General features: G+C 43.5%; 1 protein-coding gene across 7 annotated transcripts in view; it reads left to right on the plus strand.

Annotated features, from left to right (window-relative positions):
• Nucleotides 1–22047, plus strand: part of KCNIP1 (potassium voltage-gated channel interacting protein 1) — a 780527-nt gene that overhangs the window by 548553 nt on the left and 209927 nt on the right. Inside the window, exon 2 of one of the 7 annotated variants that reach the window (XM_074960688.1) lies at nucleotides 5880–6074. The exons of the other annotated variants lie outside the window; for them this stretch is intronic. Within the exon in view, the coding sequence (XP_074816789.1) occupies nucleotides 5933–6074 (142 nt within the window). The 5' untranslated portion in view covers nucleotides 5880–5932. The remainder of the gene's footprint in view (nucleotides 1–5879; nucleotides 6075–22047) is intronic. 7 annotated transcript variants of the gene reach the window in all.

Genomic DNA, 22047 nt, shown 5'->3' on the forward strand with positions numbered 1-22047 from the left:
ATCCATCCCATCATCCAGATAATTAATGAAGATGTTGAACAAAACCGGCTCCAGGACTGACCCCTGGGGCACTCCGCTCTGGATGCCAACTAGACATTGAGCCATTGATCACTACCCATTGAGCCCAACGATCTAGCCTGCTAATAGAGCTCAGCACTTTGAAAATTTCTCCTGGATGAAACTGCCTTCTCTAGCTTCAGTGAATGGGCCCTGTGTGGCAGAACTAGATGGGCATTGGAGGAATTGGAATCCACCACATGCAGGCCCTGTGGCAGCTCCCCCAGCTTCTCTGTGACTAGTGTGGAAAAGGGGTAATATCCCTGCACAAAGGATTATATGCATTGGATTTGCATTATTATGGATCCCCCCCAAACCCTAAACTTGCACTCTGTGCTGGCCTAGGCAGAGCTGGATCACACCTTGCTGCAAGCGGGAGCAGGGGGAAGTATTAACAACTCCAAGCACACTTTTTTGCAGCTGTCCATCTCCTGTACAGTGGAACCACAATGGTTCCAGTTGGATGGGTGTTGAGTAGTGAACAAACTGTTTAAAACAAAGTAAGATCAATCTGAGGCACTCTAAAATCTGGACTACTCACTCAAAAAATCTGTGTGCACTGTTAAATGGCAGGTCTAAAATACCATGTCCCGCTCTTCTTTAACTTGCCGCCTGCCTCCTATCTTGAGATTACCACCCTAATCACTATTTCTGTACCATTTTTCATAATTGTTTCAAATATGGAATCTTAGCCACTTGTAGGGTTTCTGCCTGGCTGGCAGCCATCCCGTCATGCTGATTTCAAGTAGCTGCTTCAGCATGGAGCCAGACTCATGCTCAGCACTGAGAGTGCTCATTGTTTTTGTTTTTTTAATTGTTTGTAATGTTTTATTGACAGTAAGTAACTGGAAAGCTGGAGAATAAAAGGCATATGGGAAAGGAGATCCCCAGCTACTGAGAATAGTCTTCTTAATGGCACCACAGTAGCACAAACATGCAGGAACTAACAGAGGGAATTACTGCGTGACAGTCTCACTTTCAGGAACATTTCATAAATCTCTGTTGGTGAGCAGGAGCAGCTGCCACAGCCTCTCATTCAGACAGGAATCTAATGGGACAACAGCAGTAACTCAATGAGCTTGGAAGAAATTTGTTGCTAGAGTCTAAATATCTTACAAACTGCTCCCTGCGGGTTGTAACATTATATCAAACATATATTTATACTGTATAATGAGTTGTCTGTAGCTAGTAGCTTCCCTGCATGATGCTAGATGGCTGCAAAGTGCATTAATGGTAGAGAAATAGACAGCACCCTAGCAAACTCCAAAAAAAGAGAGCTACTGTGCAGATTCTGCCATTCAGTCATAAGCACAAATATCTGCCATGTGTTGGGCAGAGGTACATCAGGTGAACAGACACAAAATTACATTATACATGGCCATACGCACACACTAGGTGACAATTAGAATTGGGTGATGATTTTGGGACAAATGGTTTATTTGCCAAAACCATGTGTCAATTTGACAGAAATTTGCCAAATACTTTTGTCCAAAACAATTCTGGAGGAGGACTCCCGGACCGTCTTTATTCCAGTGGTTAATAAATTCCCCTGGACTGTGGGAGACCTGCCTTGAATTTCCCACTGTGCTTGAATTGGAGAAGGGCTTTGAACTTGGGCCCCCCACTGAGACATGGGGTCTTCTGTGGCAGGTCTCTCAATCTCTGCTGTTTGAAGCTGTTCCACTCTTTATAAATAATTAAACCATCATTGGTGTCGGGACTCAAATTTGAGTCCCCACCTCCTAGGTGAGTGCCCCAACCACCATGCTACAGAGACATTCTCATTCTTTGTCCCTGGCCCAATGACTCATCATTGTCATCACGAATGTCTGTGTATTGCCATTATGAAGAGTAATCTTTCATTTGACTCTGTCATAAACATACAGCTAAGGGTAGCAAGTAATAGCAAGGAAATGTGTTCGAGTATCTTCTGTTTTAGCTTGTGAATTTTCCCTGTGCTAAGAGGGAGGTTTATCCCTGTTTTTTGTAACTTTAAAGTTTTGCCTAGAGGGGAATCCTCTGTGTTTTGAGTCTTATTGCCCTGTAAAATTACCTTCCATCCTGATTTTACAGAGGTGTTTCTTTTACTTTTTTTTCTCTTTATAATAAAGTTCTGTTTTTTAAGAATCTGATTGTTTTTTAGTGTCCTAGAAACCCAAGAGTCTGGTCTGTGCTCACCTGATTTACCTATTTGGTTTGTAGATTATTCTCAAGCATCCCCAAGAAAGGGGGTGAAGGGGTTTGGGGGGATATTTTAGGGAAACAGGAACTCAAAGTGGTCCTTTTCCTGAATCTTTGTCTAACTCACTTGGTGGTGGCAGCAGTACCCATCCAAGGACAAGGAAGGATTTGTACCTTGGGGAAGTTTTTAACCTAAGCTGGTAGAAATAAGCTTAGGGGGTCTTTCATGCGGGTCCCCACATCTGTACCCTAGAGGTCAGAGTGGGGAGGGAACCTTGACAGACCCAAAACAGATTTTTTTCAGTTCACCATTTTTTTTTTTTTTTGCTATTTTTGGATTTGATTCAACCTGAACAGATATTTTTTTAATTTATTTAATTTTCAGAACTGCCAATTCTGGTGGCAATAGACTAAGGTTAGTACAGTGTAAATTTGCATATTTAAATAGCTCACATTCTGCTTTGTTACATCAGTGTAAATGGAGAGTGATGCCACAGAGCCCAGAGCACTCACTGACAATCTAATAGGAGAAGGGTTCCCATGACTACAAGGGGGTGGTTCCCTTGGAATACCCAAGCACTTTGCAAGTAAATTCAGGGGAGGGGTTGTTGAGGGAACCTGTGAGAGGGGCGGCCGGAGAGTTGTTCCTCTTGGCAGCTGGATTTCATAGAATTCAAATCTCCATGGGAACACTCAGAGCCACTCCCCCTGTAGATTTGCCAGGGTACATACATTAATCAGGCTTCTATTTATTTTCTTTAGGAAGTGTGACTGGATGACTCCTCCCTTCACCTGTAATTTTAGGGCTCAATTCTGTCACCTTCATTTCTTTTGAGCAATCTTTACTCATGAAGTAGCTCCACTGAAGTCAATAGGACTAACCAGGTACTACTGAACATAAGAGAGGGTCACAGAATCTGGCCCTTTGTGGAAATGTTCACCCCGAGGTTGTAGTAGGGAAACTTGGAACCAGGATTTTATGAGATGAAACCATAGCTCTGAGCCTGCCCATATGTTGGGGAAGTTGAGATTCAGATGCAGATGCTGCAGCTCAGACCCATATGTTTGAGTGATAACTTTTTAAATTAATATGGTTGCAACGGGAATGCCAGTAGGCTCTTGATCCAGGGACACACATGACGGTACTGCTACATGCAGAGCAGAGAGTTTGGCTGACTGGCGTAATGAGGTCAATGTGAACAAGAGAACTCAGATTAGTACCAGTAGGGTTATCAGAAGTCAGAGATGTTGTGCATCCAAGGAAACATAATGTCAGTAGTGTTAGAAACTCGTGTTCACAAATAAATGGAAAGGCCTGATTTAGTACTGCCCAATGTCCCATGTTCTCTTAGTTGCTATCCATCACCATATGAAGGAAAATGATGATCAGAGTTGTACTAGTTTGTCCGTAATGTCCGTAGCATGACTATTTGCAGTCTGTTTATCTATATGTTAGAAGGTGGAAGATACACATTGTGTCCTTGCCTTCAATTTTTTGCTTACAGAAACTGCTCTAAAGAAAGCCCTTTGGCTGTTAGGTTTAGCCGCAGTTGTCTAAACAGAGTTGGTTGAACTATTCATCACAAACAATTTATTTGAAAAATTATATTATTTTTTCCTGTTCATGAAACTGACCATGCAATGGCTGATGATTTTTAGGAATTTGTTCATTATCCCAAGCAGTTAAATGAATAGACTTTAAGAATATATATTTGAGCTTTGGATTCTACACGAACTGTTTGTAGCAATTGCTCCATCAATTTGCTGTTCAGGCTTTATGATTGGTCACTTACTTTGTTACGGGGAATTGTTTGTTTCCTGGTTGGCTGACCTAACCTTTAAACTACTTACACCCAAAAGGATCGAGTCATATCTGGAAATGCACTGCTTCTGAACATCCATAGAAATTAAACAGAAGTTTTAGAAATGTTCATGAACAATGAATAATAAAAGGGTGTGAACATGCAGAATAGAAAGCAAGTTGCTAATTTGTTAAAGGATTTACTAAAAAAGGTTTTTTACAACTAATTGACATTTCTAGGCCCCTAAACCTGAGTGTCTTGTGAGATCTGGCTGTCAACACAAAGGACTTTGAACAAAGTTCTGGTTTCCCCACCCTGTGTCCCATGGCAAGCCTTTTAATCTCTATGCCCCAATTTATTCATGTGTAAAATGGGGATAAAAATTCTTACCCGACTCTCAGGCACACTAGGAGGCTTAATTTTGTTCATAAAGCATTTTGAGATCCTTGAATGAAAGGAGCAAAAATATTAAATTCTAAAATTATAGAAGTTGGTAACACAGAGACTAAACATGTATAATATAAAGCTTTCCTGATTCTAGTGACAGAACATTTACATGATCAACTAATTATTTATACTGTAGTGACCAGGAAAGCAAGTGTCATGAGATTTCTGGTCACTGTATGTGAAACACAAGACTAGGGACATAAATTCCTTTCTACTCATCACAGAATTTGTATTAATTTTGGATTGGAATAGTTCACGATAGAGAATACCTTCTTGTTGATTGCATCTACCTGCAAGGGCACTATAGACTCATCTAAGGCTATGTCTACACTACAAAATTAGGTTGAATTTATAGAAGTCGGTTTTGTAGAATGCGTTTTTATACAGTCAATTGTGTGTGTCCCCACACAAACGCTCTAAGTGCATTTAGTCAGCATTTAGTCGGCGGAGTGCATCCATAGTACCGAGGCAACTGTCGACTTCTGGAGTGTTGAACTGTGGGTAGCTATCCCACAGTTCCTGCAGTCTCTGCCGCCCATTTGAATTCTGGGTAGAAATCCCAATGCCTGATGGGGCAGAAACGTTGTCGCGGGTGCTTCTGGGTACATATCATCAGGCACACCCTTCCCTCCTTCCCTCTGTGAAAGCAACAGCAGACAATCATTTCGGGCCTTTTTTCTTGGGTTACGCGAGCAGACGCCATACCATGGCAAGCATGGAGCCCACTCAGCTCACCATCACCGTATGTCTCCTGGGTGCTGGCAGACGCGGTACTGCATTGCTACACAGCAGCAGCTCATTGCCTTTTGGCAGCAGACAGTGCAGTAGCCTGGTGGTAGCCATCGTCGCCATACTCCAGGGTGCTCTTTTAGCTGACCTCGGTGAGGTCGGTCAGGGGTGCCTGGGCAAACATGGGAGTCACTCAGCCAGGTCATTTCCCTTTTAAGTTTTGTCTCATGGTGATTCAGTCCTGTTGGCAGCCCTACTACACCGTCTTCTAATGAGCAGCCAGGAGACAACGATGACCAGCAGTCATACTGCACCGTCTTCTGCCGAGCACCCAGGAGATGACAATGGCTAGCAGTCATACTGCACCGTCTGCTGCCAGCAAGATGTATAAAGATAGATGAAGTGGATCAAAACAAGAAATAGACCAGATTTGTTTTGTATTCATTTTCTCCTCCTTTCCTCCCTCCCTCCATGAAATCAATGGCCTACTAAACCCAGGGGTTTGAGTTCTATCCTTCAGGGGGCCATTCTGTTTCTCCTTGATGCAAAGCCACCCCCTTTGTTGATTTTAATTCCCTGTAAGCCAACCCTGTAAGCCATGTTGTCAGTCACCCCTCCCTCCATCAGAGCAACGGCAGACAATCATTTTGCCCCTTTTTTCAGCGCAGACGCCATAGCACTGGGAACATGGACCCGCCCAGATCACCGTGGCAATTATGAGCACTATAAACACTGCGCGCATTATCCAGCAGGATATGCAGAACCATAACCTGCAAGAAAAGCAAAACCAGGTGAGGAGGAGGCGACTGCAGCGCGGTGACGAGAGTGATGAGGACATGGACATTGACTTCTCACAAAGTACGGGCCCCTGCAATGTGCACATCATGGTGTCAGTTGGGTAGGTTCATGGCGTGGAACGCCGATTCTGGGCCCGGGAAACAAGCACAGAGTGGTGGGACCACATAGTGTTGCAGGTCTGGGACAATTCCCAGTGGCTGCAAAACTTTCGCATGCGTAAGGGCACTTTCATGGAACTTTGTGACTTGCTTTCCCCTGCCCTGAAGCGCAAGAATATCAAGATGAGAGCAGCCCTCACAGTTCACAAGCGAGTGGCAATAGCCCTCTGGAAGCTTGCAACACCAGACAGCTACCGGTCAGTCTGGAATCAATTTGGGGTGGGCAAATCTACTGTTGGGGCTGCTGTGATGCAAGTAGCCAATGCTATCACTGAGCTGCTGCTATCAAGGGTAGTGACTCTGGGAAATGTGCAGGTCATAGTGGATGGTTTTGCTGCAGTGGGATTCCCTAATTGTGGTGGGGCGATAGATGGAACCCATATCCCTATTTTGGGACTGGAGCACCAAGGCAGCAAGTACCTAAACCGAAAGGGGTACTTTTCAATGGTGCTGCAAGCACTGGTGGATCACAAGGGACATTTCACCAACATCAACATGGGATGGCCGGGAAAGGTACATGACGCTCGCATCTTCAGGAACTCTGGTCTGTTTCATCTGCTGCAGGAAAGGACTTACTTCCCAGACGAGAAAATAACCATTGGGGATGTTGAAATGCCTATAGTTATCCTTGGGGACCCAGCCTACCCCTTAATGCCATGGCTCATGAAGCCATACACAGGCATCTTGGACAGTAGTCAGGAGCTGTTCAACTATAGGCTGAGCAAGTGCAGAATGGTAGTAGAATGTGCATTTGGGCATATAAAAGCGCGCTGGCGCAGTTTACTGACTCGGTTAGATCTCAGCAAAACCAATATTCCCATTGTTATTACTTCTTGCTGTGCGCTCCACAATATCTGTGAGAGTAAGGGGAAGACGTTTATGGTGGGGCGGGAGGTTAAGGCAAATCGCCTGGCCACTGATTACGCGCAGCCAGACACCAGGACGGTTAGAAGAGTATAGGAGGGTGCGGTGCGCATCAGAGAAGCTTTGACAACCAGTTTCAGGAATGGCCAGGCTATGGTGTGAAAGTTCTGTTTGTTTCTCCTTGATGAAACCCCCCCTCCCCACCCCCGCTTTCACTCTACTTTCATGTAAGCTAAGCACCCTCCCCTCCCCACTTCGATCACCGCTTTCAGAGGCAATAAAGTCATTGTTGCTTCACATTCATGCATTGTTTGTTTATTCATCACACAAATAGGGGGATAACTGCCAAGGTAGCCCGGGAGGGGTGGTGGAGGAGGGAAGCAAGTGGTGGGGTGGTGGAGGAGGGAAGGACAAGGCCACACAGCACTTTAAAACTTATTGAATGCCAGCCTTCCGTTGCTTGGGCAGTCCTCTGGGGTGGAGTGGCTGGGTGGCCAGTGGCCCCCCCACTGCGTTCTTGAGCGTCTGGGTGAGGAGGCTAAGGAACTTGGGGAGGAGGGTGGATGGTTACACAGGGGCTGTAGCGGCGGTCTGTGCTCCTGCTGCCTTTCCTGCAGCTCAACCATACGCTGGAGCATATGAGTTTGATCCTCCGGCAGCCTGAGCATTGACTCCTGCCTTCTTTCAGCAAACTGATGCCACCTACCATTTTCAGCCCGCCACCTCTCCTTGCGGTCATATTGTGTTTTCCTGCACTCTGAGATTCTCTACCTCCATATTTTGCTGTGCTCTGTCAGTGTGGGAGGACAGCATGAAATACAGAGAGACAGGGCTAAATGCTCAGCTGGTGAAAACTGGTGTCACTCCTGAGGCACGGCCTCTGCCCTTCAGATGTTAAACTGATACTACTCAAATAAATAAAGGCTTTTACATATAGTTTTAGCTTCCCTGAGTGGATGGGAAGAAAAGAGGAAAAATGGTATGGAGAGAAAGAATATGCACCTCTTTTGTTAGGCGCTCAGTTGAGGTTTGAGGAGAGGGCACTATAAATATAACAGTACAAATAACAGGTTCTCTTTAGTCTGTAGTGGCTTCAACCCAAGCCATACAAGGCTTATCATTTCTCTTGCAATCCCCTCTAAAGATGTATCTTTTCTGGTCAGTCTCTGTCTTTCACTGTGACATAAATTGAGAGCACTTTAAAAAAAATGACTGAAATTCTGTGTTGTTTCTTTTAAAATGCATTTTCAGTATCTTCCCATTCCACATGGACTGAATGGAATTGATTTCACTCGCTGCCACTGTACTATCATCCCATTCTTCCTTCATATCAAGGAGAAAGTTAATTTTCACTCTGGCAGGCAGCCTATTAAATTGAAAAAGCAGCTGACATAAGGATAAACATCCTAAACCTGGGACATCAGCAAGGACAACAAGAAGGTCAGATAAGTTTGATAGGAATGTGATTGACTTCTTTACTCTTTTGATGAGAGAGAAGTTTCCTCCTTAAGCATAGTCTAGACACATACTTCACAATAGGTGACAGTTCCCAGTACATAAGGAGGAAAGATCTGAATGGGGTTAAACTGTTTCAAATATCACAGGGGAGATCTAGGGGGAAGTGCATTTAAATGGAAGACTAAATACAGTAGATGAGACAGAGTAATATAGACCCTTGGCAGTACAAAGGGATAAGTAGACATTTAAACAGGAAGCATAAATGCCCTGTTTTCAAAAGGGTAACACATGCAAACCTTTTGCACTTGAAAATTCATGTGCATTGTGGTTGGCATACCAAGGTCATGCTCAGTGCTAGCTCTGTCATGCAGACTTGTGTGTAAAATTAATTCTCCAATTGTGGATCTCCAGAGTGCTGACTTCCTAGAAAGATGATGTCATGTCAAAATATTGGCATTTTTCTTCCAACAGGTCGCTGATTATTATTTCTGATTCTGGTCCAAGCCAAGATCAGTGCTCCACTGTGCTAGGTGCTGCACATACACGTGTAGACAGTTCATGTCCCAAGAGATGACCATCGAAACAGACAAGACAAGCAAATGCAAAAAAAGGAAGTAGTGTTGTCCCCCTTTTAGAGAGGGGGAACAGAGGCAAGGAAATTAAATAACTTACCCAGAGTCATGCGGAAAGGCTGTGGCAGAGTCAGAAATCAAACCCAGGTTTCTTTGAGTCTACGTCCAGTACCTTAATCACAATACCAAACTTAATTGCTTACATATAATTTTCCTAAGATTTCAGGTATGTGAACAGTAGTGGAATTCATTGTGCCTGGGTGTGAAGATATTTGCACACGCATCCCATAACCTGGGTTTTCTTCTGAGGTCTGTAGCTTAATTTCTCACTGTCAGCAAGAACATTTTATTATGGCCCTGCTTCACTGTAAATGTGCCCTTGATAAAGGTTCCAGAGATGGTGTGTGCCCAGGAGCTGCTTGTTTCCTCACTTTGATTCAACTGATCAGCCCTGGTATAAATGCAGTACTTGGAAGTCAGCTCGGCCCTTATGTATGAAGGCTATTTGTGTGGTTTCAGAAGTATAGCTCCATCCTCTTAAAGGACAAAGAAAGAGGCATGGAGGAGGGTTTATGGAGCAGTTTAATAAATATTTAACTCAGTGATGCATTATAAGTTTAGGAAAACTAATGTAAAAAATGTTGTGTGACAACAACCCCCTAGAAAGTACTTTAGCTTACAAATTAAACCACTCCTTGTCACCTTCCTCATAGGAAGATGAACCAACTTGAATTTTACTGTAGCATGGCTTCGTGTAGGCATACTTGTAGGTGGACTGCAGAAGTGTTTGCTGAAATGCAAAGCGCCTGCTGTGCATGTTTCTTATAGTGTGTCTAACTATCCCAGGTATCGTTTTATAGGAAGACATTTTAACAGTTCCTGTGCAAGTTCCAAAGGCTTGATTTTTAGCGTGGATCTCCCACTGTCACTAGACAGTGCTTGGGGGCTTGTGAAAATGTACTGTTGTCATGGGTTAGTTATGTTTATGATCTGGGACTTCTATATGGCTATTACAGCTGGCCAATTATTTTCATCCAAACTTTGCAATGAAAAAAGGCTTTTGACTGAACCAAATTTTTGTGAGAATTTTTCATTTAAGTATACCATTGACTTTTTTTTTTTAATTTTTGCTGTTAACTCAAATTTTAATTAACATGGAATTTTTTTCTGTGGAAAATCCAATTTCAACCTGCTGTGATGGTAGTTAACTTTTAAAATTCTTTTTCTGTTTTAAAATGTTTACTTCAGCATTATTGAACTAGATCACTGTTCATGCAATTCGAGGATGAGAGAAGCAATATAAATGGAGGAAGAGGATGGCAAAAACACTATTTGTGTTTCCGTACAGTTGTATATTGTTGTTTTTAGTCCTATAGCCGCTTTTGTGCCACCCTGGTGACATGAAGAGGCCATAACGCCAGTGTTTGGGGATTCCCTGGGGGACACAGAGCCACTGTACTGGCGCTTATCTGTTCCTGAGTCACTGGGGTAGATGGGAAGGAGGGGGCACAGTTGGAGTGTTGCTGTGTTCTATTCTTGGCTGCCACACTGGCCCGGGGGTGGGGGTAGTTGAAAATTGAGTGTAAGTTAAAGGAGCCCTACGACTATTTGAACTTACACTGGGTGCCTAGCGATCCTTTATTCTGCACAGACTAGGGGAGGCATAAAGGTACCTGAAGCACCCATAAACCCTCAGTTTCTGCACTGAGTAGAGCTCTGGTAGAGCTGAGCATTGGGCCAGAGAGCATTGGGGTTTGGCACTAAGGAGAGCTGCAGTAAGGAGTCAGACCCTGACCAATTCTTGCCCCAACATGTTACAACTCAGAGGGGAAGTGAGGGAACTCTGGCGAAGCCCAGAAGTGGAACAGCCTGGGCTGTGTTGTCCTGATTTGTCTTCAAATGTGGAACTCTTTGATTTGAACTGTTTATTGACTTCCAAATCTTTTTCCAGCGATTACAATTCAAGTTTAAGGTGCATTGTTGCTTGTGGACAGTTGATTTCGTGGATAAAATATACATCTGCATTGTTGGAAAATTCTTGACCTCAGACAATTCAGCTATACATTGGTGATGGTGAGGTCCAAAATGTGATGAGATGCTATATATGACTATCACTTCTTCACAACTGACTGACTGTTGTCAGTCTGGAAGATATTTAAGAAAGGGTAGATTGACTTTCATGACTTTATTCTTCATCCTTCAAGCATGGGGCCAGACTCAACAGTCGTGCAATTTCATTGTCTTTAATGGCATTATACCAAGTATGAATCTGGCCCACAACACATGTGATGAGAACAGTGGTAGTTTTCTCCTGAACATCCTTCAGGCAGAGACCTCATAGGGACAGAGCTCACTAACTATTACTGACTTCATATTGACAGTATCTCAATTATTTTGATTTCCAGAAATCCCTGGCATTGGGCTTGTTACTTACCTGAGGTTTGCTGTTCCTCAAAGTGGAAAAAACATTTTTTGCTTCACTGAGTGCTTTTCCATTAAACACCTGACCCACTTTTGTCCAAAGTTGATGCTGCTGTGCTTAAAATTGCTTCAAATTCAGTCCTCTGCATGCAAAGGATTTTACCAGTAGTCCAAATTGTCCCTTTTTTGCTTTTTGTCCTGTCCTTTGAATTGTTACTATTCTTGATTAATTTGAATTTCTTCTGCTGTATCATGTGGTGAGGTAGGAAAAAAATGAACTGAACATACATCTTGGCAAAAACAGACTGTGTTTTTGACCTAATTGTAAATATCTTCAAAAGCCCTCCCACCCCACACCTCCCACCCCCACCCAGTTCATGCTTCTATTAGTTTTAAGTAGTGAAAACAGACAGAAATTATGCAACATACAAATCTAAAGAAAGAGGGAAGGGGAATAAATATTCCAAGAGGCTATTATGCATATTATTCTTCATTTGTTCACATAGCTCACAGAAGTGATGCTTTACAGAATATACTTTCTAATGCAGTGAATCCTGCTCATTCGTAAGACTGTGTGAGCTCAACGGCGTGGAACCTGTCTAGACCAGAAAGGTAACTGTGACCATTAGTAATTAGTTGTGTTCTTATTTTGTTACTAGAAAATTTCAAGAACAATTTCCAATGAAAGTGTCATTAAAAATTCCATTGTTGAAATTGACAATATTTGAAAAAAAAATTGTCCATTTTAGAATTTTTTCACCCAATTCTTCACTATCTTTCTAGTATTTCTTACCCTCTCCATCTTTCTTGCATGAAACAATCAAGTGTTAGATGCCCACATGGCCAAATGTTCTTTGGTTTGATAGTGTGGTTGCTATTTTGGGGTTTCACATTTATGTGGGACCAGGAGCAGGCCTAAGAGAGCAGTCAACTGGTTTGATGCAATGTTACAAAAGTTTCCTAGGATAAAGGTGCAGATCCCAAAGTAGGGTGGTCTTGTCTCAGCCACAGGACTGGAACTCAGGAGACCTGGGTTCTGTTCCCAGTTCTGCTCCAGGCTTCCTCTCTGAGCTTGGGCAAGTCATTTAACTCTATGCATTAGTTCCCCCTACCTTAAAGCAAGTGCAGCCCCTTACAGGGCTGTTGGGAAGTTACGCTAATTAAAAGTGATTTCAGATGGAAGATGCTGTACATTGCAATTTGAATATCATCATTTCCAAAATTAATTAGAACTGGGTTAGTTTACAAGTCTTTTGTGTGGGCATCTTGCTTTGTTTAACCATGTTGAATCGGTAGCCCCAGCATGTTCTCTCTCCCTGCCCCATCTTGAGATTTCTCTTACTAAATCCCAGCACCAGATGTCTACCTTCTTCTAGTTTCTCCCCTGATTCTCTCACACACACCCCATGTCCTCCCCAAGGGGAACTGACAATGCTTCCTAAGGGGTGGGAGGAAATATCCATGCACTCGGGAATGCTAGCTCAGGAGAGGGGAAGGTGAGAGCAATGGTGAATACAGGAAATAGCAATCCCACTTGGCAACCTCTAGGGCTGAAGTGTGACTTGAACCCATTTTCTTCTGTCCCATTTGCCCAGAACAGACTGACCTGTAATACAGTGCAGAAACCAATCGCTGTTGGCAAGTATGCAGTCTTGTATGAATACATTATTTGGTGGGGAATCAGCTGTTTGTCCTTGAGAGCTGATACTTCTGCCCATCGTCCAACAGTTTCAGTAGCACTCCCTGCAGTTGTTTGCACTTTTGCTTTTTAATTTCAAAAGCTTCATTTTGGGCTCAGCTGTTTAAAACTCCCAACTGAGCTTTTTAAGTGCAGAATGAAAAGGTTGAAAGCTGCTGCCACTAGCGCTGAGCACTGCCAGCAGCCCCAGAAATAAGGTACTTATGGGGAAAAAAGAGAGGAAACAAATGAGAGAGGAGAGGAGTTCATAGCCAGCACTTGTTCAGTGTCAGACAACACAAGGTTTGCATGCAAAAATTTTAAAAGAACATGCTGTGGCTTTCTGCACTGAGCCACATACTTTAAACAATTAATACACTTTGTCCTTTTTGCTCTTTTTCCCTCCGGGTCTGATTTTGCCAGTCATGTTGAGTAGGGATTGAGACTACTCATTGTTAGTAAGAGTGGCAGAATGTTTCTTCATTTAGCAACGTATTCACAATGTGCCTGATCCAAAGCCTACAAAAGCCAGAGAGACCCTTTCCAATGACTTCATCAGGCTTGGTATCAGGTCCACGGTGCTAACAATACTGCCTTTTTCTCCCCCCATTCCCTCTTCACAGTAATCATACTTACTTTGCAAACTACAACTGAATCCTTACAAACGTGAGGAAGGATTGTCCTATAGTTAGGGCATCGGGCTGGAATTCAGAAACCCTGGGTCCAATTTGTTGCTCTGTCACTGACTTTCTGGGTGACCTTGGTCAAGTCACTTAGTCTCTCTGTACCTCAGTCCCCATCTGTAAAATGGTGACACTGCCATTTCCCTGCCTAACAGGGGTGTTGGGAAGATAAATTCACTGAAGATTGTGAGGAATTCAGATGCCTTGGTGTTGAGGAGCCATTTAATTACCTAGAAAGAACTTTGAGGTAGATGAGTATTCTTCCCATTTGGTGGTAGAATAAATTGAAGCAGAGATGAAAGACCAGTTCACTTCTACTGTTTTAGTGGGGATGATGTTTCACTCTTGGGAGCTGTGTTGAGCCTTGTCATTTTAAGGTCTGCACATGCACTCTGTGATTTGAAAAATAAAACACAATTTTAATGTATTTATTTATTTAGTACATTAAGAAAAAAAATCAAAATGTAATGGTAAAGAGAAAATGTGTTTTCTAGAATACCTACAGTGGTCACTCTTAAATTTTCCAGCTAGATAATGGCATGTCAGTATTCCCTAAGCCATGTCTAAATGTAATGGAAAATCTTCAGTTTCACAGCTAACTTTAATTTGACTTTTTTGTTTGAATATGGACAGGATATACATTTTTCAAAAATTCTTAAGTGCCATTTTCCGAAGTGGCTTAAGCATTGAGCATATTTCTCATTGAAAGTCAATGGAACTTATGTGCCAAAATCATCTAGAGGCTTTTGGAAAGGTTATCCAGGGAAATATTGTTTCTGTGAAAATATCGTCCTGAATTCCTTGAGTGCCTGTCAGCGTAAGGGCCAAATGCCTTGCTCACTATCTTGTTGTTGGTTAAGCCGCAGAGAGCTGATCCAAAGGGACTTCACTCCTGCCTATGCTCTATAGAGGAAGGACTGGCATGTGGAAAGGAGGATGTTGAGGCTGATGCCACTAGATTTGCCTGCAGTGGGCCAAATCCCATTATGAAGAGGAGCAGTGAACTATCTCAGCTGATCTTTCACATCACCTTCCATTGCCAGCCAGAGACCAGTTTCCTGGGTTTGATGTGCCTGCAGCATGGGTGCCATCACTGCAGGGAAGATTTGGGCATCTCCCTAACTCTGTACTCTCCAGTCATTGCCCCTCTGAATGAATTGCAGGTTTAACGCTTTCTCATTCCCTCTGCCTCCCATTTTGTTTTATGGGTTGCACGTTCGCCATTGAAACAAATGTTAGTACTGAGGATTCCTTCCCTGAGCCCTGCTATGCTTCAGGCTATTTTCCTTCAAGGAAAGCCCTCTGATTTGTGCTTTTCTTGGATTCTCAGGGTTGGCCCATAGCTAAATCATAGTCCCTATAGCACCTCAATGGACTTAAATTGCATGCTCATGGCACCCTCTCTAACTTGGTTTCAGTACAGGTGGAGGTGCTTTTACCCAACACTGCATATAGGCTATATTAAGGTGTGTGTTGAAACCATACACAAAAGGACTTAGAGTTGCCTAAAAACTAACACAGTATTGTAGGTATCAGCAAATGCTTAACCAGCCCTCAGCTAGAAAATCATGGATTTACCACAGGTCATAGAAGGAAACACAAATGCAGCAAAACCAATTACTGTGGAAAATCAAACATCCAAGTGAGAGATGAAGGAAGTCGTACATGAATGCCTGACAAGAAATCTATTGAACATATTAAATTATACACGTCTCCCAGAATAGCTAGAGCTTTAAAAGAAACTCAGGGCAGCAGCGCTCAATCAAGAGCAAAACCACAACGCTGCTGCATATCAGACTTGGGACAACTTGCACACAAAGACTAATCTTTGAAAGCAAGAAAACATCTTTGAACCCTGCAGCGCGCCATTAGCCAGACACACACACACACAAATTATAAAGGAATTGCAGAGTAAAGTGAACTATGACAAGAGACTCCCCTCGTAAAACAGGACACTGAATATGCAAGTGGAGTAAAATAAAACAGCCACTAATCAAAATCTATCCCCTACCTAAACTCCAAGAAGAGCCATTTGCTGTCCACAAAATAAATTAGTTTTGAATTGACGCATGAAAAAAATATTAGTAATTATCCAAGGAGCCAAGAAAATATGAACTTGAGTTTCTGCTCTCTGGTCTATTGAGAGAGGTTAACGAATATTGTACTACAATGCTCAAATACTTTTTGAGGGGGAGAGTAATCAAGAGGTTAGAGTAAGGGAATGGAGATCAAATGAAATGGATTACATTCTTTGCTCTGTCCCTAACCTGCTGTATGACCTGTGCTACATTTTTTCCTACCCATAAAATGAGGTAGATAATAATTAACCAGCTCACAGAGGTTGTGATATTTAAGGGTTTAAGTATCTTGAGACCCTTAGAGGATACCGACTATAGAAGTACAAAGTATTATAACTTATAGCCATGTGTGTATAGCATCGCCCTTTGCATGGTGGAAATTCTTATCCAAAATGTAGAACAATTCTGCCCTATGTTACTAGGGTATTGATATCACTGAAGCCAGTAGAGCCCTGCAACCAAGGGCAGAATCATTCTGTAATGGCAGAAACCAGGAAAGTCTGAGGGCAGTTCTGTTCAGCATCTGGCTATTGTTTGCATTGTCTAAGATTTTCTTTTGCCTCCTGTCATCTAATCTTATTTTCCAAATTTCTTCTGCCCCTGCTCCAGATGCGTGGCTGGATTGTGGGCATCAGTCTACAGTCTTGTGACAGGGTAGCTATGGAGACACTCCACCACAATAGCAGCTCCAAGAGGCATTATGGCTCAGGTTCAGGATTATGGGAAGCATAGGCCAGAGCAGCCCCTGCAGCTCCCTTTGAACAGGTACAGCAAGCTCCATGCTGGCCTAGCTATAATAGAGCACTGCTCTTGGTATGAGTCTTAACAGGTGCTCAGTGACCCAGCAACTACTACTGTGACATGCCCCTGCAAAGGGATTGGGGGGAAAAGCTGCTTGATCCCTCTCACCCACCCATAAGGGGCTAGTCACAACTATGTTGCCCTTGGTTGGTGTATCTGTGGGGACTAAATGTGCAACCTCTGCATCTAAAAGCATGAGAGGCTGAACTGCTTGAACTAAGTGACGAGAGCTGTTAATGTGGAGAGAGTAGCAGATTCTTAAACCTCTTAATCTTAAAACCTTAGTCCGGCCACTAGATGGGGAGAAAGCCACAGTGGTTGATCATATGTTACAATAGCATATATGTCGGGGTGGTCTGGTCCCAATACAATAATGGGATATAGGGCAGCCCAGGTGGTCCCTTATGTGCACTGACCCTGTGTTACTCATGGATGCAGATGCAAAAATTAAAATTGTGATGGCAGCCTCTGGAATGATTGTTTGTTTTTTTAAAAACCACTATCAATTGGAATGAGTCAAAGGGAAAGGAAAACCCACAGCTTTTTGAAGTGCCAGAGTAGTCCATGAATTTTTCTTTAAAAGTTTCAGAAATCAGAATAAACATGATACTAAACACAGTCTCAGCTGCCATAATCCACTGTGCTACTGACACATGAGGCAACAAAAATGGAGATAAACTAGACACTAGCCCTCCAGCAAATCTCCCCCCCTACCTCCTCCCCACACACACTATTAAAAGGATCTGGCCTGTTCTGTAGTGGGATTGTTCTTGTTATGCATAGATACAGCAACTGGATATTATATTTTATCTCTGGCTGACAGTGAGATTCTCAGATCCCTACTCAGCCTAAAAGCCTGTTTAACCTTTATTAAATATTATAATATTCCCATGAGGGAAGCACCTTCCTAACCCCATGCCCTTAGTTGTTGGCTTATGTCCTAAAGCAAAAGAGAGATGATGATCCTTTTATTTTAATCCTTTGTAGTGTACTTATGGATTTTTATATTATTCATCTCTCTCTTATGAATCCTGCTAAACACTTGGCCCCCATGAGACCCTGTGGCAATGAGTTCCACAGGCTGGACACGCCTTGTGTAAAACTGTATCCATTTTTCACTTTTAAAATTTCTCGCATTTTAATTTTAACAGGTGTTCGCTTGTTTTATTATGATAAAGAGAAAATAGGCACTGGCAAGAGACTTCTATAACTTGATCACCTATATTGTCTCTCATTCATGCCCTCTCTAATCTAAATAGCCCTATTGTTCAATCTCTCCATATATCATCTTTCCAGGCCTCTGATCATTTACACTGGCCTTGTTTGGACTTTTTCAATTTCCTTTGTGACCCTGGTAAAGTCAGTTAACCTCGTTGTGCATCATTTTATCCATCTGTAAAATGGGGGAGGATAATATATACCTCAAAGAAGTGTTTAGGGTTAATGAATTAATGTTTGTAAATCACTTTTGATCATGTTTATTACAGTAGTGGCTAAGGGCCAGTCAAGAATGAGGCACCATGGTTCTAGGTGCTGTATGAACACAGGGTAGTTGATGGGCCCTACCCTGAAGAGCTTACAGTCTGAAAATATTAGACAGACTCAGGATGCGGGAAGGAGTAGAACACACCAGCACTGTGACCAATGGGATGGCAGCAAACAAAGACTTTAAGGCCAGAAGAGACCACCATGATCATCTAGTCTCACCTCCTGCACACTACAGGGCACAGAACCTCACCCACCCACTCCTGTAATAGACCCCTAACCTCTGGCTGAGTTATTGAAGTCCTCAAACCATGATTTAAAAACTTCAAGTTACAGATAATCTACCATTTACATGGGTTTAAACCTGCAAGTGATTGGTGCCCCATGCTGCAGAGGAAGGAGAACCACCCCCCCACCCCCAGGGTCTCTGCCAATCTGACCCAAGGGAAAATTCCTTTCTGACCCCAAATAGAAGGATCAGTTAGACTCTGAGCATGTGGGCAAGACCCACCAGGCAGACACCTGGGAAAGAATTCTCCGTAGTAACTCAGAGCCTTCCCCATCTAGTGTCTCATCACCAGCCATTGGATATATTTGCTGCTAGCAATCGCAGATTGTCTACATGCCATCATAGGCAGTCTCATCGTACCATCCCCTCCATAAACGTATCAAGCTCAGTCTTGAAGCCAGTTAGGTTTTTTTCATGTTAGTTCCACGATTCTTTTTGGGGTGGGTTACTTAGGAGGGGATCAGCTAAATGGAAAGAAAAGGGAGGGGAAAGTTGGTGGGGGGGGGGGTAGGGCAGAAGAGAAAAGGAGGGGCAGGTGTGGAGTGAAGCTGGAGGAAGAAGATGGTGGGTTAGGGTTGTCACAAAGAGCCAGTCAGCACAGGGCAGAGAAAGTTGTGTCAAAACTATAGCAAGTTCTCTGCCTTTCCAGAGGTCCCTGCTCTGGCTGTCTCTATCCCTGCCAGCTGGACTCTCTGGCTGGCTCCTCTCTGCAGTTTTTCCCCAATGATAAATGGAGGGAGGGGAAGGCCCCACCTGGGTCCTAGTGCCTCCAGAGAATGTGTGCAAGGTCTTCCCTACACAGGAGGGTGCTGAGGGAAGGGGTGGTCCTGACTGATCCCTGTTTTACTCCCTCCCCAGTGCAGCAGTCCCCGTTATGGCTGAAGCTGCTTCCACTGGATGGAGTCTTGAAAGCCTGTTACTGTATGGAAGGTTTTACAAATGTACAAATTATTTACTATTGTTTGAAGGTATAAATAACAAAGCCCAGTGCTAGGAGAGTGAATACTAATTGTGTATGCAGATAAAACAGATTACAGCACCAGCATCTAATGCTAGATCTGCACCACATCAGCTGTAACAACACACTCCTACTTATAGTGAAAAGAAACGTAAGTATCACAATTAAATTCCCATGATTTAATTGGCAGAGTGTCTTCTTTCATTTGTTTTGCAATAACATCCTATGAGCCACCACCATTCAAATCATATATCCAGCAGCTTTGTTGCCCGGTACAAGAGTGCTTCTGATGAAACTTTCTGCTCTGAAATTTATATTGAACTTTGTGTGAAAGAATGCTCACCAGCTGATTTGTCTCATCATCACCGTTTCTCGGGTCATTAATCCTAAAAATGGCTGACACTAATGTCTAATGCAAAGACTGAAGCGCTATCTTTCACTCAGATTCAGTGCAGTGTGTGTAACTTTGGAAACAGACAAATCTCTTGCCCGGGGGTTGAACAAAGAGTTTGGTGTTAAAAATCACATCTCCATGGAAGAGAAATGTTGATAATGCAGGTTCCAGGTTTGGTTTTTTATTTTTCCAGCTTGAAGATTGTCTCCTCCAGCAAATTGAAACATATAATGTTAACCCTTGCAGTGTTCACTTCACTTGCTGTGGGGCTATTTGACAGGCACAATAAGCAACAGCAAAGAATTCTGATCTTGGAGTATGATCAGTCTCCTCTTAGCTCCAACCCAGCAGACCTCTTTACTACTTGAGGCATAAGAATGGGCCCTCCATCCCTGCAGGAGGTACTCAGAAGTGAGTCTTTGAATATTCCCCTTTACACACTGATGTCAGTGGCGGCCCCTTGGTATACAGGGGATGTAACATTGCTTTGGCCTGGGATGCATGCACATCCACTGTGCCCATTCCAAGACTGGCTGTATAAGGGAATTGTTTTCCAGGTGACGGAAACCAGGTGGCCAAGTAGCAGGATAAGGTACAAGGACAAACCAGTAGTTGAGTTAGGAAGGGACTCCGGAGAAGAGGCCAAGCTGGAGATTATTTGCCACAGTTCCTAGGCAGAAGTCTTAAGGAAAGAGTCCTAGTGGGAATGGCCTTGGGGAAGCCTCGGCAGAGGCCTGTAGGGATGTGGGGGAGCGGCGTCAGAGAGGAAGACTGCTCAGCTGAGAGAGACTATATAGGATGGGGAAGCCGTGGAAGTAGGGGGAAGCTCTCGTAAGGACTGAGAGCACTATTGGCAATGCCAGTGAAGTAGTGGTAAGGACTGAAAGGACTGTTGAGCTATGGGAAAGGCTTAAGGGATTAGTAAGCTTGGGGAAGAAGGCTGGGAGGTTTTGACTTGGGGTTACACTGTTCTTCTATCAAACAGAATCCCCAAGAGATGGATCCACTGAAGTTAAGAGAACTTGAGGGCACTTTTCACCTTACAGAATTGGGCCCTAACAATTTGATCTTATCTTCTTATGGAAACTTTTTTTAAAAAAAAGTCTTCAATACCATTTGCAGCACACTGACTTAGTGCATGTCTCCTGGCTTTGTGAGAGTTAGATTGCATCTGTTTGAGCTGAGAGGTATGTTTCCTAGCCATTTAGATCAAAGTACCCGTGTTAGCTCTGCTCAAACTAGTGCGCTAAGAATAGCAGTGCATCTGGGATAGCTCAGTGGTGACTCAGGCTAGCCTCCCAGCTATGTACCCAGGGGATCCGGCTAATCCAGACGGATAGCCCAAGCTGCCACCTGTGCCACCCTGACCATGCTGCCATTTTTTGGTGCTAGTTCAGGCAGCACTAGTACAGGTACGTCTACGTGAGCTGGGAATTCCACCTCCCAGCTCAAGTGTAGAGTTGCCTAAGGGTACCTCTACGCTGTGACAAAAGACCCATGACACGTCTGCAGCTGGTGTATGTCAGCTGACTCTGAGACCCTGTAAGGGGGTGGGGGGAAAGGTCTCGGAGCCTGGGCTCCAGCCCAAGCCCATATGTCTACATGGCAATTTTTAGCCCCACAGCTCAAGTCTCACAAGGTCGAGTCAGCTGACCTGGGCTCAGAGACTTGGTGCCATGGTTTTTTATTGCAGTGTAGACATACCGTAAGAGTCTGCTGCTTACGGACAGCGGGGGAGGTTAATCTTTAGCTCAAGTAGTAGGGGCTTTTGGTGCTAAAGGTCACAGGTTTTATCCCTGTTGACTACAATGGAGTCATTTGGCCATGGATTCATTACACATTGGGTTTAGAGAGCTGGTTTTTTGGCAACTAACTCTGTCATAGTGTGATGTTAACATCTGCTCATGCATTGGAAACAACAAAACCTGACTTTCACAGATGGAAGGGATTGTTGGCTAGTGGTTAGAGCACTGGGATGGGACTCAGTAGATTTAGCCGTGATAGCTGGTTCTGCCACTGGCCTGCTGGATGACCTTGGGCAAATCACGCCACTGCTCTGTGCCTCAGTTTCCCCACCTGTAAAATGGGGATAATGATACTGACACCCCCCCCCTTTGTAAAGCACTTTGAGGTCTACTGATAAAACATCCTATGTAATAGCTATTTGTTGTTTGTTTTTCATTATTATTAGATA

The sequence above is a fragment of the Natator depressus genome, chromosome 8 (assembly GCF_965152275.1).
Source record: "Natator depressus isolate rNatDep1 chromosome 8, rNatDep2.hap1, whole genome shotgun sequence".
Lineage (NCBI taxonomy): Eukaryota > Metazoa > Chordata > Testudines > Cheloniidae > Natator > Natator depressus.